At 42.9% G+C, this 17,664-nt stretch overlaps 6 protein-coding genes across 6 annotated transcripts; 2 read left to right on the top strand and 4 right to left on the bottom strand.

The window, feature by feature from the left end:
• Nucleotides 1-189: 189 nt before the first annotated feature.
• L199_002712 (uncharacterized protein) lies at nt 190-2,203 on the bottom strand (the record flags this gene model as incomplete). The annotated part of the gene is made up of 5 exons (XM_064888451.1): nt 190-649; nt 740-1,017; nt 1,092-1,171; nt 1,238-1,486; nt 1,672-2,203. 5 exons carry the CDS (start codon nt 2,201-2,203, stop codon nt 190-192), a joined length of 1,599 nt encoding a protein of 532 aa, XP_064744523.1.
• A 404-nt stretch (nt 2,204-2,607) lies between these two features.
• On the top strand, nt 2,608-5,350 carry L199_002713 (uncharacterized protein; the record flags this gene model as incomplete). Its single annotated transcript, XM_064888452.1, has 4 exons — nt 2,608-2,895; nt 3,009-3,419; nt 3,542-5,068; nt 5,207-5,350. The coding sequence occupies 4 exons, from the start codon at nt 2,608-2,610 to the stop codon at nt 5,348-5,350; spliced, it is 2,370 nt and encodes a 789-aa protein (XP_064744524.1).
• A 347-nt stretch (nt 5,351-5,697) lies between these two features.
• On the bottom strand, nt 5,698-9,141 carry L199_002714 (NAD+ synthetase; the record flags this gene model as incomplete). The annotated part of the gene is made up of 19 exons (XM_064888453.1): nt 5,698-5,825; nt 5,895-5,919; nt 5,985-6,012; nt 6,084-6,139; nt 6,224-6,422; nt 6,510-6,614; nt 6,700-6,833; nt 6,903-7,038; nt 7,109-7,286; nt 7,349-7,500; nt 7,569-7,906; nt 7,963-8,080; nt 8,143-8,231; nt 8,281-8,370; nt 8,431-8,536; nt 8,617-8,701; nt 8,765-8,882; nt 8,952-8,982; nt 9,119-9,141. 19 exons carry the CDS (start codon nt 9,139-9,141, stop codon nt 5,698-5,700), a joined length of 2,139 nt encoding a protein of 712 aa, XP_064744525.1.
• Nucleotides 9,142-9,465: 324 nt separating this feature from the next.
• L199_002715 (prefoldin, alpha subunit) lies at nt 9,466-10,166 on the top strand (the record flags this gene model as incomplete). The annotated part of the gene is made up of 3 exons (XM_064888454.1): nt 9,466-9,540; nt 9,611-9,820; nt 9,999-10,166. The coding sequence occupies 3 exons, from the start codon at nt 9,466-9,468 to the stop codon at nt 10,164-10,166; spliced, it is 453 nt and encodes a 150-aa protein (XP_064744526.1).
• Nucleotides 10,167-10,371: 205 nt separating this feature from the next.
• On the bottom strand, nt 10,372-11,958 carry L199_002716 (uncharacterized protein; the record flags this gene model as incomplete). The annotated part of the gene is made up of 8 exons (XM_064888455.1): nt 10,372-10,554; nt 10,611-10,705; nt 10,782-10,837; nt 10,919-11,025; nt 11,099-11,120; nt 11,192-11,255; nt 11,322-11,498; nt 11,607-11,958. The coding sequence occupies 8 exons, from the start codon at nt 11,956-11,958 to the stop codon at nt 10,372-10,374; spliced, it is 1,056 nt and encodes a 351-aa protein (XP_064744527.1).
• A 3,024-nt stretch (nt 11,959-14,982) lies between these two features.
• L199_002717 (glutamate decarboxylase) lies at nt 14,983-17,549 on the bottom strand (the record flags this gene model as incomplete). The annotated part of the gene is made up of 15 exons (XM_064888456.1): nt 14,983-15,139; nt 15,204-15,311; nt 15,401-15,743; nt 15,800-15,866; nt 15,931-16,102; nt 16,159-16,290; nt 16,342-16,409; nt 16,464-16,506; nt 16,570-16,664; nt 16,728-16,844; nt 16,918-16,974; nt 17,053-17,113; nt 17,172-17,199; nt 17,276-17,406; nt 17,464-17,549. The coding sequence occupies 15 exons, from the start codon at nt 17,547-17,549 to the stop codon at nt 14,983-14,985; spliced, it is 1,665 nt and encodes a 554-aa protein (XP_064744528.1).
• Nucleotides 17,550-17,664: the final 115 nt, after the last annotated feature.

Genomic DNA, 17,664 nt, shown 5'->3' on the forward strand with positions numbered 1-17,664 from the left:
CCCTGAATGCGGAATACCTTCAAAATGCAACCAAATCAGGCATCAGAGCAGAGGATTAGAGTAGTTACGTAGGTCCCTTTGACTCAAGGGTTCACCTTTACATCGTTTAGGCTACAAAGTTATTCCCATATCGCCGAAGATAAACAACGTCAATGTGGCACTGTATCCATCATCGCGTCATGCAATCATTCAATCCTCATATTCCCCTTCCTCTTCCTCCTCTTCGTCTTCAAACTCAACTGCCATCTCTTCATCCTCCTCTCCATCATCTTCACCAGACTCATAGATGTCCTCTTCTTCTTCATCGTCATCCTCATCGTCTTCACTGTCTTCTTCCTCTTCATCATCCACCCGAGTTGTCTTAGCAGGGGTACCACCGTTGGATCTCTGTTTAGCCAATTTCTTAGATAGATCCTGACCATCCGCAAGTGTAACACAAGTCAATCTACTTCCTTTTGTATTGTACGATGCAATGGGCTCTATCGTGTTATTCTCTCCTACACCCTGGAACTGGGGCGAGTTCTCCACCCAAAATAGGTCATGCACGTTGATTAACCCATCAGAAGATACTGTCGTAAGTAAGATGGTAGGTCGGATCTCTTCGTCCTCGGCCGGAACTTCGAATGGTAAGGCAGATATAGATTTGATTCTGTTCATGTCAAAGACATAAAAATCCCATGATCAGCAAACGCACATACCTGGATTGACCGCAAGGCAGACAGGACGGTACGCAACTTACCGATTTGTGTGTCCAACGAGTGTACCGACTCTCTCCACCTTCGCACCATTGCCTTTCGTCTCACTTCCCTCAGCTTCCCCCTCTTCGTCTTCATCTTCACTATCACTCTGAGGTTCTTCGGTGCCTACTTTGATGTTGTAGACTTCGACTATTCCCTTTTCAGTGCCGACACAGAGCAGTTCTTCTTCTGTCATCGGTCCATTGACTGGTGGGATAGTAGCGAAAAGTAGAGTGTTGAATCGTGATTTCGTTTCGAGGGTGTGTAGGAGTTTGAGTGTCTATAGAAGGTAGAGAGAATATCAGCTATTCTATGCCTCATTTATACTAAAGTTGTTGTATGAAGCGGACTCACTAAAGAGTAAATTTGGATCTTTCGAGGGAAGAGTACAGCAAAGTGTGTACCAGCCTGAGAGAACTTCACCATCTCGGGTTCTACAGATATCCCACGAAATTAGTATCTTCAAATACCTAGAACTCGATGCTGAGAAGTGCACGTACCACTTCCCAAAGGTAAACTAGCTGCTCCTCTACCTCTCATTAAATCCCACATCTTCAACGTATTATCTTTTCCTACACTCAACGCTACCCTACCTGTGGGATGTACGTCCACATGGTTCACTCTTCCTGAATGACCTTTGAGGGATTTGAGCAGTGCCCAGTCGGAAGTACGGAATAGGGATAACGTAGAGTCTTCGGAGGTGGTTATGAGGTGAGAAGAAGTTGGGAAATGAAGGGATGTTATTGAGCCTGTATGATGTATCATTGTCAGTAAGTGTGAGTTCACTCCGACATCGTTAAGGTATCAGAAATGATATGACATAAATATAGATCAATCGAAATGACGAGTCATCTTTTGATTTATATCATATTAGGCGGATCAAAGACGGACCTCGTCCTTGGTGAGATGAGATTTGCAGGAATAGTATACTCACCGGTATGTTGACTCAGACTACCAACCTCCTTCCTCCTCCTCAAATCCCAAACTTTGACAAACTCATCTTCTGAACCGGTAGCTAACCATTTCCCTCCTTTACTCGCCGCTACGGCTTTCACACATGCCAGATGCGCAGGGAATATGAATATGGGTTCCAACTTCGGTGATATAGAATCTGATGAAAAGGTACCTTCTATACCGTATAGTAGTTTCTCGTATGATCCAGCTATGATTATGAATGTTCGTGGTAATACTTCTACACCTTCTTCTTCTTCGGATTCAGATTCTACCTTGGAAGGGACAGGGATAGCCTTTGCTTTGCCTTTATCAACTGAAGCACTAGCTTTGGATGGAGCAGATGATTCTTTCTTCACATTGGGAGGTTGTTGTTTTTTGGTCTTGACTGTTGATGTGGACGCAGATGGAGCAGCACCTTCGAATTTCACTTCTACTTTCAGTCTTTTGTCGTATGGTGCTGGTCTAGCTGAGCTGGAGCCTTTCTTGGCTTTAGATTTTTCTTGTTTACCCATCGTATCTATCTGGTTAGATACAAGCTGGTCGTGATAACTGGTCTATTACTTGGAAGGAATGAGACTGATTGTTGTTCTCAACTTCAGATGTTACAAGTTCTTCTTCGTACACGTCCTTGTAAAGACTAAATATTTTGACTTTTCAACTTTTCAAGTGGAGGGACAGGACTAGTTCGCAGTGACGTGTTATTACATATCATCATTATCAGTCGGATTACCCGATTACCCCGCACAGACCACGCGACGAGGCAAGGAGAGTTGCATCATGACATCCGATACATCCATCCATCCATTTCATTGTCGACCTGTGTTATGATAGAATCGTCGAACATCACAACAACAGATCAAGGCAGCCGATAGGGAAAGAGAGCTGGCCCGCTAGCCCATCTATACGAAATCTCACAATGTCAACCCTCTCCGCCTCCCAGGCAGTGTCTGACCTCCTACGTCAACCCGACGATCTCCTCAAACTATCCTCCTATCGCAAGAGGTTACTGAAAGAGAAATCAACGTTAGATGCGAAATTACAATCTGGTGTGAAAGCTCAACTGGACGCCACGAGAGATGCGTTGTTGAAGCTGCAGGCTAGTAGAGCTGCTGTCGGGCTGATAAGGGAGGAGATGATGGCCGTTGAGAAGTTAAAAGGGGAAGATATGGAGAAGAAGGGTGAGGCGTTTGACAAGATCACTAGGGTGAGTCAGGTGTCCTTATTACCTCGACGAGCTGGATTAGTTTTGAAAGCGATAGCTTTGACTCAACATGGCAATTAATGTACTATACTCCTGTGCTGACACCCTTCATACAGGTTTCCACCGTCCATCGTAATCTCTCTCAAACCACCAAGATGGTCCAGAACCTCCGTTCGATGTCCGATAAAGTAGATCATATTTCCTCATTGTTAGACTCAGATAAGAACCAAATAGGTGGCCCAGCAGGTTATTCCCCCAACCTCCTACCCATTCACTTCCAACTGCAGCAATTGGAATCATTTAGGAACGAAACCCTCCATCAAGCAAAGAAGAATTCCAATTCGACCGATGAAGAGAGAGAAGTGTTGACAAAGTGGTTTGAAAAGTTGGATAAGATAGGTCAAGATTTCGAGAGTTGGTTATGGGAGATTAGCAAGAATATAGTTGATCTAGCTAGGAAAGGGAATGGTGGGACGGTAGTGAGGTTGTTGAAAATCGTTGAAGTGGAAGGTAAAGAGGATGAGAAGGTGAGTTGGGTATCTTCATCTCATCACTCGAAGTTTGCGCCTCACGGATGAGAGCGTGCGGGAAGACAGAGGAGTATCTTCAGTGAGATTAGCAGAAAGAGTTATTGACTTTATTTGTATAGGCTGTTGCTATGCGTCTAGTCCGTAAAGTAGCTACTCACGATGCTGCCTCCAAATTTAAATCCATGCAAGCCAACGCACGAGTGATCAAAAATTACCGCCACAAATTACTAGACGTCATGACCAACTCTATCAAAGAATCGTTTGAAAACTACTATCTAGATAACCAATATGACATGTTAGGGTTTATCGAGGGTCTAGGGTGGATTTACAAAGACATCATTCGAATCAAAGAAGATATTGAACCATTATTTCCAGAAGATTACGAGATCGTTCCATATCTCGTTAAAAGCTATCACAAACATTTAGATCAGACCATACGTAAAATTGTTGCTTCAGCTCCAGAAGCAAAAGTTCTATTAGAGTTACACGCTTGGATAAAAGAATACAGAATATCGATGAAAGAGTTGGAAATTCCAAGTGGATGGATACAACCTCCCTTACTTGATGGTAAATCACAAGATCTGATTGAAGATTATGTTAAATTGATTGTTACCAAATTGGAAGAATGGAGTGATAATTTGATGAAAGAGGAAACAGGTAAATTCCAATGGAGGACAAAAGAACCTGAACAATCAGATGATGGTCAATTAGGTATGGAAGGTGTAGTTGATTTCTTTTCATTAATCAACCAACAATGTGATTTAGCTTTAGATTCCAACCAGGGTGCGGTACTGGTCAGAGTAGTCAATGAATGTTCGAAATTGATAAAGAAGATTCAAAATCAATGGTTAAATTTGATCAATGAAGAATCAAAAGCTCAAATCGAGAAAAAGCCAGAAGAAGTGCCAGGTGGTTTAGTAGAATACGTTATCGCTTTGGCAAATGATCAGTTGAAGTCTGCAGATTACGTCGAAAGCTTATTAACAAGATTAGAACCTTTAGTATCGGACAAATATAAGAAACAAATATCATTGTGTTTGAACGAATCGATAGATGGTTATTTGGATGTCGCCAAGAAATGTACTTCAAGTTTAGTCGAATTCGTTTTTAACGATTTAAAAATTGTTATCAAGAATCTAATCACTCCCAATTGGTATACGGATCCATTGATGGCTCAAATAATAGAAACGATGAAAGATTATATGAACGATTATCAACATCATCTAAATCCATCGATATTCGAAATACTGGTTGAAGACCTACTGGACGCATTCCTAATCTCGTATTTATCTGCGTTGAGACGGGCCAGTCCGAGATCGCTCAGGATGCCAGTAGCGGTAACCAAGATAAAATCAGATATGGCAATGTCATTTGATTTCTTCGTGAATTATAAACAACCGACGGATTTAGAAGATAATTTTGAAATTATGGAAATGATCATATCGATCATTCAATCGGATCCTCAGATGTTGTTTATGGATTATTGGGCATTCGCCAAGAAACATGGACCGAACCTGGTTTTCGTTGAAGGTATCTTAAAAGCTAGAGATGATTTAGATAAGATACAATTGAATGAGACGATAGAAATGTTAAGAAGGAAGATTAAAGATGAAGATATTGTGGATCCGGAAGAACCTACCATTATGGTGAGTCGAATAATACATCATATCACCATTATTCCTTTCCGCTACTTTACTTTTCTAAATCCAAAATTTTCCTGTTCATCGCCATGACCATCACGGTGCATTTGTTCTTCGTCTAACATACCTCCTTTCACCTCACAGGTCAAGGTACAAGGTCCATCATCTGGATTACTATCCAACCTTTCCAATTTGGCTGGTACATACGCGAGCAACTTCTCAACAGGTACTTTCGCCACAGGTGGATTTGCCATGGCTGGTGGAGCTCATTTCGGTGCGATGAGGTAGTATGGGTCCATAAACCTTCTAAATTCCATTCACTTCCAGTCTATGATATCTGTTTTTCCGCATGACCTTCTACTTTACTTTCTTTCGCTGTGCAAATTATTTTGCTGTAAGCACTGTAATATTGTTGTATTGTTTGATTAGATGATGATATGCATGCCCTTGACGCCAAGCATTTTAGTGATAAGAATGCATTGTCATTTCATCTAAACATTGTATCCACATCGTCAAGTCGCTACGTAATATAAGCCCTCTATCAATTTTCCTTTTGCCTCTTCCCCTTGCTATGGATTTACGAGAATTCTATACTACAACTGGCCTTCTTCGCTCTACCGTAGATTGATGTTCTGTTAGTCGACCTTGGCCTTATCATTACCCGGTTGAGTAGCTCTATTAGGCAACTTCTCAGCCAGCTCGTCAATTCTCCTGAACTGATGACTGAATCGCGTAGGCAACAAGAAAGGTCTCAAGTCGAATCCTACGTAAAGTGAATGGAACAGTCAGACAAGCTCGATAGATATCTGCTGGCAACAGACGGAACACATACGATTATCATCAGGTGAGTATGATTCCTACACATACAATGAATGACCATCAGCTGAAATCATGTCAAACTCATCCAACAGCTGAATCTTACCATATGAACAGAAGGTGTGAGCGTTGTCCTGTCCATAATAGAAAACAGAGCAATCAGTCTCATCTCATAGAGCCTTCCTGTATCAAATAAGAAACTGACATCTTATGTCTGTTTATAGCATAGTTGAAAAAGAAATGTTTCACTTTCGTAGCGATCTGGCGAACGACAATGGTCGTAAAGTTACAGATAAGTCAGTTGACGCTCTTTGTCGGCGACACTACAGACTTGATAAAACTTACCTCGACAGGGGATAAGAAGCTACCCCATTCCTGTACCAACTTCCCGAACATACTGTACGGACCACATTTCTCTACTTTCCTTAATCTACCATATACAGACAACTCGTCATATGTCATTCCCATCTCGACTTCATCTGATTGGGCGACGTTATCTGATCCGATGGGGATGAGTTCTGCAGTAGGGATAGCATCGAGGAAGCTGTTTATTATCATGCTGTTTGTCAGCCAACAGCGCATATGATAACGCGAGTGGATCTTCTCTTATTCTTATCTGCAGGAAACTCACCTTCTCAGGATTGGTAGATCGAATTTCACCTCTGCCCAAGCGATGAACTTCTTCAAATCGGTCTTACTGATTCCTCCGATAGGATTAACATCGGCACTCGAACAACTAAAATTTGTTTCATGGGTCATTAGTGGCTCAATAGTAGGTAATATAGGGTAGGATTTAGGCCAATGGTGATCACTTGACTTACTCGTATTTGGTATAATATCCTCTCAAACTCTCATCGACATTCGCACTACCTAATACCAGCAAACTGCCGACTTTTCCTCTCGTCCAAGGTAAGAGTTGAGCAAACATGTATGCCAAGACCATCCGTAAACGAGCCTATGTCGAGCAGTCAGCTAGTATCGGACAAGGCAGTCTGTCAAGGAGCTGATCAAGAAAATCACATACTTGGATATTCTGAAGAGCCAAATTCTCAGCTGATGAACCACCATGAACAGCAAATTGAGGTTTTTTGCCAGTAACCAAACTGAAAATTCCCTTGACGGCGGAAACAGCGGTGTCCATGTTCAAGTCGACGTGATAACTGATCGACGATTGATTGATGTATGTCAGCTGGATACAGTCCACACTTCGACTTGATCGGGCTAGCTCACCCTCCAACCGCTTCCGAGAGATCCTTAGCTCTCTTCCTGGTTTCGGGACTTGAGTGTTCAGTACCCATATAACAGGTATGGAAGATTCTCCCGGCGAATTCTTTGGGATCCGTAGGAAGGTAAGAGGAATCCTCAGGTTCACCGGCAATTCGTCTAGCATCGGCAATGACTTGCTCATCTGTATCATATCACATGTCAGCTAGATCCCACCCGGCGAGAAAATGCGGCAGAGAAGCTAACCTCCTTTGCTTGCTGCGTCTGCTACCAATCTGCACATCGAATGCACAATGACGGTAGTAGCGCAGGAATCAATACCACCCGACAAGGGGATAAAGTAACCTTGAGTTCTGGATCGTCGGAGGTAATCCCATAACCAACAAGCTGGACCAAGACTGGAACATGATCGATAAGATGATCAGCTGTTGAGCAGCCGTATATGGGTGATAGCTGATTGACTTACGCAATTTCCTCTTCGGGTGTATGATAAACAACTTCCATAGATCCTTTAGTCTCTTCATCACCAACCCTTATCCCTTGACCACCATCTAGCCTAGTATCCACATAAACTCTCTGGTACGCCTCAGCTTGAGCGGATTGCATCCTTCTACTAGATGTGGTTCTATGAGCTCGGACCGCCCCAAGATCGACTGTAGCAGTGATAACTTCAACATCTGAAAGTGAAAATTGGGATCCTCTAGCAAGGATTTGTCCGTTCATGGCAATCAAAGCTGCTCCATCATAGTATAGTCGATCTCCATCACATCCTTGTTGATTCGCGTACAGGTAGATACCACCGAGCTGCATAACCACGAAATATGAGCTGATGCAGCCTAATCAAAGATCCTGTAGCTCACCTTCATAGTAGCTTCCTTGATGAGATCAATCCTTCGGTTCAATTTCCGCAATTCATGATGGCTTGCAGAAGAGTTTGTGAAGATTTCAACTCCGTCCAAACCCATGAGAATGTGAGGTCTGATGAACATATGAACAATCAGCTTTGGACCCAATCGCGATTGGAAATTAACTGTACTAACGAAGCAGGGGTGAAAAGTTCTTCACAGAGCTCGACACCGATGACAGTATCTTCAGTGGAAACTACAGCATCTCCAAAGGGCACAAGAGACTGCCTTTGATATCAGCGTTTGAAGGCTGTCAGCTGTCACAAAGCTCACTTGTCCGGTCACGTTCCTGATGATTCTGGGCAATGAATGTTGCTCAACTTGACGGTGTTTGTGCCAGGGGGTGAAATGACGAAGCTCGCGCTACCAGAGGAGTCAGCTATACCCTTGGCGAACCACATTACCGCATCAGAGACAGCTCACATAGTTACCATCATTTGCCATCCACATTTTAGGTCTGATCATCACGATCTTCCCGCTGTGAATGATGACTCTACAATTATAATTATTGTTTTTATGCTCGATTGGCCTGTCCTCGAAAGAAAGTCAGCTTCCTATCCTATGCTTTTCACAAAGCTATCAATCTGATCGCAAAGAAAATTGACTCACATTCCAATATCGCATACTATATCTTGAGCTTCTTCACTTTGTAAGATCGTAGCTAGTACTTCCCAAGAATGAAGGATCGTATCGCCTGTTCGTGTTCAGATCACTGTGAGCTATATCATTGATGAGATGCTTTGATCAATTGACTCACCTTCAAGGAAATGATCCAGACATCCATATCCTGGGATCTCCAGCTCAGGTCCAACTCTCAAAGTTGCACCTCGGGATTTGGCGATAGCTATCGATTTGAGGATTCGCTTACAGTTTCCCTATCAGTGTTCGTCGTCTATCAGCTTCTCCTCTCTTCGGTTGGAACTATGATCAAGAGGCTAACTGACATCGAAGTCGAGAGACCATTGATCGAGCTGACTACGGTGCGATGTTCATTAGCAGACAAGACCGATAAAGGAAAAGTTGGTGCGGTGAATACATACCATCTGTGACAGATAACGGTGATCAGCTTTCCATCTCCCTACAATAGAATGAGATTCATAGTACAACTTACGTTGCTACAGTGACAAGATGCATCTTGCTTCGGTGTTCCTTACTGTTGTGTTCAAACTATTTGTGCACGATGTAAGAAGAACAGAAATGGGGATGCCAGAAGTATGGTTGAGGATGCTCTTTCACCTTGTTCCTCTTTCTTGACATCATCGATAACGGGGTATCCGAGTGACGAGCACCAGAGTGGAGGTGAGTGATTCAATTTGATCCCGTTCAGCGTATGAGGTCTGTGCTCAAAAGTAACGTGAGATTACAGTCAGTATGCTCGACTGAATGCAGATATCTCGATATATTGTCAATCGCATCGTATAGGATAGGATAGACAGCAACTGATCAACACGTCCAAAAATGGCAGAACAACAAGTCAACATAACAGACCTCGATCCAGTCCAATTGCAAGAAGTGAAAAAGCAACTGGATCAGGTGAGTATTCGCCTACCTACATTCACCTCAGTGGCATTGATCTGATTTTGATTTTTTTTGTTTGAAAAAGGAATTAGATCATTTGACAAACTCGTACTCTCAACTGAAACAAGCCCAAAGCAAATTCCGATCATGCGTAGAGAATGTCAATTCCCTAACACCCAGTTCGAAGGGGAAAGAAATCCTAGTACCGTTGACGAGCTCCTTATACGTTCCTGGTAAATTGACGGATACGGAGAATGTAGTAGTAGACGTTGGAACAGGATACTATGTCAAGAAGGTAGGTCTTTTTATGTTTATCATCACAACCCCACAACTTTCGTGCCATCGCATCACTAATCATAATGCCTCCTACAAATCCCCTATTCCATTTGACCAATTCAATCTGATTATCAACGATGAATTCCCTCCGACTCCTGGCAAATCGTACTGACTCAACCTTTTTTACTTTCTTACAGACGAAATCGGAAGCTGCCCAACATTACAACTCCAAATCCACTTTCGTTCAATCGAATCTGGATACTCTGCAAAAAACGATCGAAAGGAAACAGGAGAACGTGCAGAGTGTCGTACAGGTTCTACAGATGAAGATGCAACAGCAGCAACAGCAAGCTGCAAAGGCATGATGGATGCTCGAGGTATCACGGGAGAGGGGAATTTCAAAGTCATTGTATCTGGATTGAGGATCGAACAGAAGAGAGAGACGAAGATCTGTACAAATAATATCATGCATTACATACCCATCCGTTCTACAATCATAAAGATTGCTGTTCTACTTCTCCGCGAAAAGCTCTCATGGCGCGAAGACCTTTCGGTCGATGTACCTACGATCTATATACCAGGCATAGCCACTTGCAAAGTCCTCCTCATCCTCCAACTAATCTCGAGGAAATTCGGTTCGTTCTCAGGTGTGATCAGTCCATGTCGGATCAGGAAATCTACGTAGATCAAGCCGCAATTGGGCTTCATATCTCCCGAATGAAGAGCTTCGATCAACTCGGGTATTGTAAGGAGCTATACGGAAGGGTTTTTTCAGCAAAGACTTTCAGATATCACATGAAGTGACTCACTGCGAATGACTCGACTTCATCATCGTGAGGTTTGGGTTTGATATATTCTGGTGAAGTCGAAGGTGGTAATGGTAGATCGTATATGTATTCGACCTCTATCATACATAAATGTTGTTTGTAGCCTCATATTAGACACATATATGAATCATTTGAAAGGAAAGGACGACTCACCAGGCTGTAAGAACCCATCATGTGTTATATAGAAATATGTAGCGACACCGCAATTCCTAAAATCCATTGATCAATGTCAATTCGTCGAGTATACTTCTGTTGAGGTGATAAGTGACAGTAGGAATACTCTAACTCACTGTAAACGTTTTTTAACAAACTCCTCAGGCAAGCTAGCTTCTTCATCACATTCCTTGATCATCGTTTCTATAGGTGTTGATCCCGCTGTTATCCCACCTGCGACGGACTATGACGGAGAAAGCGATATCAGTCAGCTCATGGATGTAACACCTCATGTTAGACTCATTGAGGGGACGTACATTGTCTAACCTTCCTGGCCAGCTATATCAAATGACAGAAACATCAGCATCGCTTCCATTTGACGGATCACACTTCGTATTCGATAAACTCACGTAGCTTTCGTCTTACTTCGTCTAGGTACCCAGATTTTCATATCCCATCCTTCACCTTCATAAGCTACAAACGAGATAGTCAATCAAAATCATACAAATCACATCGATAGACACGGTGGATAGCACTAACCAGTCATATGTACACCGAAAGTCGCTAAACCGAATAAAGCACAAGCTGCTCTCTCCAGACTGAATGCTACATTCTTGAACGTTCCAGGGCCTAGCATCAGCGGTGTTGAAGGAGAGTTAAATCCGAGACCTGATGATTTGGGTGAAGCGTATATCGTGTAAAGCTCGTTCCTCCACCCTATAAATGATCAACAGGTAGATATCAACATATATTCAAAGCACTAAATATCGCTGTGACGTATCACAGTATTCTGTCCATAGGAGACAGATGGATATGATAACCTACCAGCCAATGGTCCAGGGAACTTGCCTTCGTCCCTCCATCTGCCCACCACCTCAGCCATAGCCTTACTTATCCCCTCTTTTCCCTTCTTGACCAGTTCATCCTTAAAATATAGGCAAATCACTTCCGAGTGGAAATCACCCGTTTCATCAGGTCTGCCTGTACTTTCCTCAAATTCCCATATACCCCTTACAGTCTGCATCTCTCGGAGTACATCCTGTCGAAGTAGTCCCAGTGGAGGTAACCCGTGGTGGAAGTCGGAGAGGGTGAGGTGGAATGGAATGTAGGATTGAGATGATGGAGCGTATGGGAAGTTGTCGACGACTTCGATCACGGGGAGGAGGGAGCGGATCATCCTGGGCCTATATTGACTGATTCTAGACTGTGAGTTGGTGATGTATATAAAACCTACTATCACTTACTTCATACGACAAAACTGCTCGGATCTATTGCGTTACTCGACGGAATGCATGATGGTCATGTCCAAAGGTGAGACAAACGGAGCCCCGCGTTACACTCCATCTACTGACGTCTACTCTCGAGCCAATTTGGTTCAACCCAAGCTCCTTCCAAGCTGAGCGAACAACACTTCACACAACTTACTGCAGTCGATCAAGTCCACCACAATTCAGCAACAAGCATTTCTGGGGTTACCTAATGCATTCGGAATAGATTGAGCAGTATGACTTATATCACAGATCACACAGCACAACATATTTAACGAAAAACATTCAACCAGTAGTATTTCAGTGAGAAGCGCGGTGTCCATTAACGTCAGCGCAACGGGATGTTATAATAGATTGTCGAGAGGTATGTCGTCTATTCGATATAGCATGCAAATTGTGAGCTGATCTGAGATTACGTGATGATAGCAGAACGAAGACTCAGTCAACTCACTTGGTCATGACATAAATTGTGAAAAGTTGATCAAGGTCATCCGGAGGGTCAGAAGAAACCAAAGAAACATGACGCACTCGGTGTCAGTCAGTCACCTTGAAGGAACAGTCAGACAAATTCACAAAGATGAGATGTTAGGATCAAATAATTAAAAGATTATTGATTCCTCATTCCTGCACTTTTTTCCGAAGTGTAGAAAATCCGGAAAGGCCTTGGTATTGCTTCCTATTTTCTACAAGAACCGGCGCTCGAGTCTCAAGTGTGAAGATAGGAGATTTCGGACTCACCTTAATTACAATCCCTTACAATTCAAAATGACCCAATGAAGGTCTGCAATCAGCAAAACTTGTCAGTATCATTTGTCCCTTCATCATCTTTTCGCCCTTAGAGAACACCTTGACCAAGGAAAGAAGGGAAATGATCAGAGCCCTTTGTAGGTTATCTGCATATCGAATCTTCCGAAGAAGAAGCGATACGAAGAGAGTTAAGTTGGCATCATTCAAGGAGAGGGAACATGGATACATCGCCTCGACTACAAAGCACCCTACAAGACGATAGGAAAGACCAGAAGGACTTACTTTATTGGGACCAGATCTGTGCACAATGGGATTTAGCAGTCAGCTGAAATACACCGAATTGTAAGAGTAGAGATAACGATGAAGAGGTAATGATTCAGCGCCATGGAAGTTGTATTTGGTCTATCTTCATCGCCGAAGTGAGTGAGGATTGCATAAGTGTCATCATGATGAAAAGCTTAGGATTGGGAGAACTAATCATTGGATCGAGTAGCAGGGAAAATACTCACGAAGCATTTGATCAGTTGATGATATAATCGAAAAGAGATACAAATTCAAAGAATCCTACAGAGCTTCAACCATCAGCCATGATCATCATCATCAAGAACTGATGAGCATTGAATCAAATTGGCAAGAAGGAAAATTCATATAGAGTGTTCAATATATTGGTGTTTCTTCATCGCCGTATCAAAGATGGGCGATACAGATAAGCCATACATTGTATAATCGTGATTACGAAAATGAGAAGTGAACAAGGAGACCACTTTTGAAGATCCAACAGGGGAATTCACTCCCCAAAAAGGGTTCTGTATCGGAAAATCTATATTTACAGGTAGCGGTCAAACAGACACAAATCTGAGAAGGAGGGAAAAACCATCTCGTCAGCTCAACGTCGACCTCAAACTCTAGTACTTGAACTGGACAATTATCTGTTTACGGTATGAAGTCGGAAGATTCAGATATATAGTGGACATCAACACCATTCACCAATATTACAGTGAAAAAATTGGTGTCATCATAGTAACATGAATTCTTCAAGAATAGTATTGGGGAAGGATAAAACAAGAAATATAGACGATGATGATACGTCGAAGAGAGTAATGTACTCACCACGTCAACATACTGAATAAAGCTCCTCGCATTCCTACTCCTACTGATACGAAACGAAGGTCAGAGTCAGCTCATCTTTCTCATCTTTCTCAAACAACAGGCGGAAAAATATAGCAAATGGAGAATAATCAGAATCTAGACAGTTTTGGATATACTCTCATTCGTACTTTCGTACGTCGAGAAATACACGCTCTTCCATAGCCTTCATCAAGATCGAGACAAGGGGACAGAAGTATCTGATGATGGTGAATGAGAACAAATACAACTCACTGTATTCGTAAAAGAAACGTTCGACTCGACTGAACAATCATTCATTGTGAATTACTTGATATACTGGAAAAAGCAGGAAGGATCATGGATGTTTGCCTGTCTTGTTCCCCCTTTTTTATATTGTGCAGCACCGTATGCATGTAAACATGTGAAGATTTGATGGCAAGGTAAAAATACCTCGTGTAAGAAAGCCAACAACACACACAAGAACAACAACACGCAACAGCATCATATCCATCAATCAATCAATCTTACATCCTCTGCTACTGTACCGTACTGAAGAAGAGATCAAAGCTCACACAGAAAATACCTTGTTATGTTTTTACATCATCATCAGATCTTATTGTTCAACGGACCTCTTTTGCCAAGAGGTTTTTGCAGTTCGCTTAAATGTTGTCATGCATGACTACAGTAAGATTGGTCGTGTGGTGAAAGTCATGTCTGAGAAAGAGTGTTTCAAGTTGAGTGATGCTGCGAAGCAGCTGAGATAGTATCTTGTCATGACATCTCGTCGGATTCCATGCTGACTCTGATTCAGTCGAGCTGTTCGAACTGTTGCAGTACTTTTTAGAAGGAAGAGATCCAAAGGATCCACAGGGAAGCAGATTCGGTACTGTACTCATGATATATTGACTTGTCGGGAATTAAGAGCGGAGTTCTGAAATATATATCTGACACTATATGCATTTTCACTTTCATATTCAGGTACAAGCAATTCATCATTCCAAAATAACGCATTTTTTTCTTCTTTAATCTCAGAACAGACTAGCATGAAATCAGATATGAACCGATTGATAGAGATGATCTTAACAGGTCTTAGCATAAGTGGAAGTATGTTCGGAGATATGTTGAGTATCAAGCGTTCCACCTCTCTTGACTTCCACGGGGGAAGTGGTGCTTTGTCTTCGGTTAGCTACGGACATGTGGTACGATGGTCCGGCTCCGCTGAGTAACCCTTCGGTACTGTTCAACGATATGAGCTTATATCTTGTAAGTATATGGGATATGGGTATAGAGAGATACGTACACTTGGATAATATCCAAAATGAGTTTTCTCGCCAGATCACCTGAGAGCGATTCTCGAACCACACATCGGAGGATCTCAGTATCTTCCTCAGCAGGTGGGAGGGGATAACTAAAATCATGTCACTCGTCAGCTGAGATTGTTCGAAGTATCCTCATAGATCTGATATGTGTGTATTGAATGGAAGACTTCCCACTCACTTAGGTACGATCCACCCAACAGCTCTTAATTGACTTTGGATCCATTCCTGTTTGACCCTAGGGTACTTCTCTTTGATCTCGTCACTGAACCTGAACGAGACGACTGGCAATCCCTCGACGTAGTAAGTAGGGTCATCGATCTCAGGAACATGACCATGGATAATATCGGATGCCGCTTTGGTAATTACAGGTGAGATGTTTGAAGCTCCTTGGTTCTTGGGTCGGTGGATTTGTGACAAACAGACAAAGTACCCTGAAGCTTCGAGCGCTCTGGAGATGAGTCGCGCTTTGGATAAGTTGTTCTCGTTGATTCGCTTGTATCCTGAAAACCCGAGGTTGAGGACTAGCAATACGCATTGATCAGTGCTCAAATCCTGCGCATAGGGAGATTGCACTCACAATGGAACATTTGACTCAGCACGGGGAAAGCTGGTCGACTGAAGTTGAGGTTAAAAGAGTAGTCCGTCTGCAAGACACTTGGAGTCAACTATGTCCTATTCTGTCGATCAGGCAAAGACGATATTGCTCACTTGACCGAGGTAGTGCAATTCAAAAATCAACTCTTTAGGCAGGTAGTCTGCACTTCTCCAGATGATCCAGCCGAGACCGACTGATGCGAGACCGTACTTATGACCTGAGGCGTTGATCGAGTTTACTCGGGGTATTCGGAAATCCCAAGCAAGTTGGGGGTACACGAAAGGTCTATAACCGTCAAGTCAGCCAGTATTTGCAACAATCAATCCAGCAGATCAGCTCACGCAACGAAACCACCTGAGGCTGCATCCACGTGAATTGGAATATCTATGCCGGTTTCTTCTTGGTATTTATCCAATTCATCGGACATGCCTTGGACGGACTCGAAAGTACCGGTATAGGTGGAACCCATGATGCTGGATGTGATGTCAGTAATAAATTGAGCAGCTGGGGAGCATAGTACTCACACGAATATACCAATGGTGTTCTCGTCACAGTATTTGATAGCCTCTTTCGGGTCCATCACATAGCCCGACTGTTTTGAGTGTATCAGCTTCGCGTCTGCATTTGCACATCCGATTGTACATACCTTCTCATGGACCGGTACCAATCTAGCCTCCACTTCGAAGTATCTATACGTGAAGTCAAGTCAGAGATGTGAAGGAGCCGGTGAGAGCGAGATACTTGTTACTCACCTTGCAAACTTCTCAAGGGCGACTTGGGCTTCAGCGCCCATGACGATATTCGGACCAGGATTGTGGATATCTTTGCCGGCAGCCTTCATCTTTTCCTACTCGTGTAGACAGATGTCAGATCGTATAGGATCCCCCATTGAATGTAATGAGTGACCTACCTGCCATCGCTTTTTCAAGGCCATACCTCCTAACATAATAGCTTCGGATGAACCGGTGGTGGCTGTACCAAGAGCAGTAGCATCTTTGGGCGCGTGCCAAAGGTGGGAGATCATGGACTGCGGATGTACATACATCAGCTTAGCACGAATGAAAGTCTTTGATCTAGTATTAGACAATATGTGAACTCACAATACATCGTTCATGAATCGCTTGAGCAGCAGGGTACTCATCTTGGTCGACAAGGTTCTAAGACGGACAAATCAGGTAAAGCGTTAGGTACAAATAAACCGATGCTTGACTGAGCAGCTGATACACCTGACTCACTTTGTTGAGGTTCTCATACATCAATCTGTTGCACTCGTCTGGTACCCAGGTGTTGACGAAACTATTGTTCCGTGGGTAAGAGAAATGTACAAAGCTATAGGTAAAAAGTTTATGCTCACCTTGCGAGGTTCATGTTGGGATTACCGTCTGTTCCGATGGTAACAAGGTATCTACATCAGCACAGGTAGGTGTAAGGTATAAGAGGGGACCAAGGGCCACGTACCCAAGAGCAACTCATCGTGTAAGAGTTGATAAGAGACCTTGGCATTTACACCACTCTCAGGGATGGAGTAACGAGGTAAGTCAACTTCGACATCATAACGAGAGGTATAGGGGATATCATAGAGAGTAGCTCTGAGATAAGCCATCATTAGCGAAGACCAACAATCAGAATCAAGATCATATACTCACTTTCTATCATGAGTATGCTTCCTCACGGGATGATCCCTGGATTCATTGATGATCTTCTCTGCGTCAACGTGTTGAGCCAAAGCCATTTTGTCTTGATTATGGGAGGTGTGAATTGATCAAGTGAAGAAAGAAGTACCGGGTAAGAGTGTCGTTGGTAAGTACCTATTTATATCTTGCTATGTGTATGCTTGGTTCTCGGAC

This window comes from Kwoniella botswanensis, chromosome 1 (genome assembly GCF_036426115.1).
Source record: "Kwoniella botswanensis chromosome 1, complete sequence".
NCBI lineage: Eukaryota > Fungi > Basidiomycota > Tremellomycetes > Tremellales > Cryptococcaceae > Kwoniella > Kwoniella botswanensis.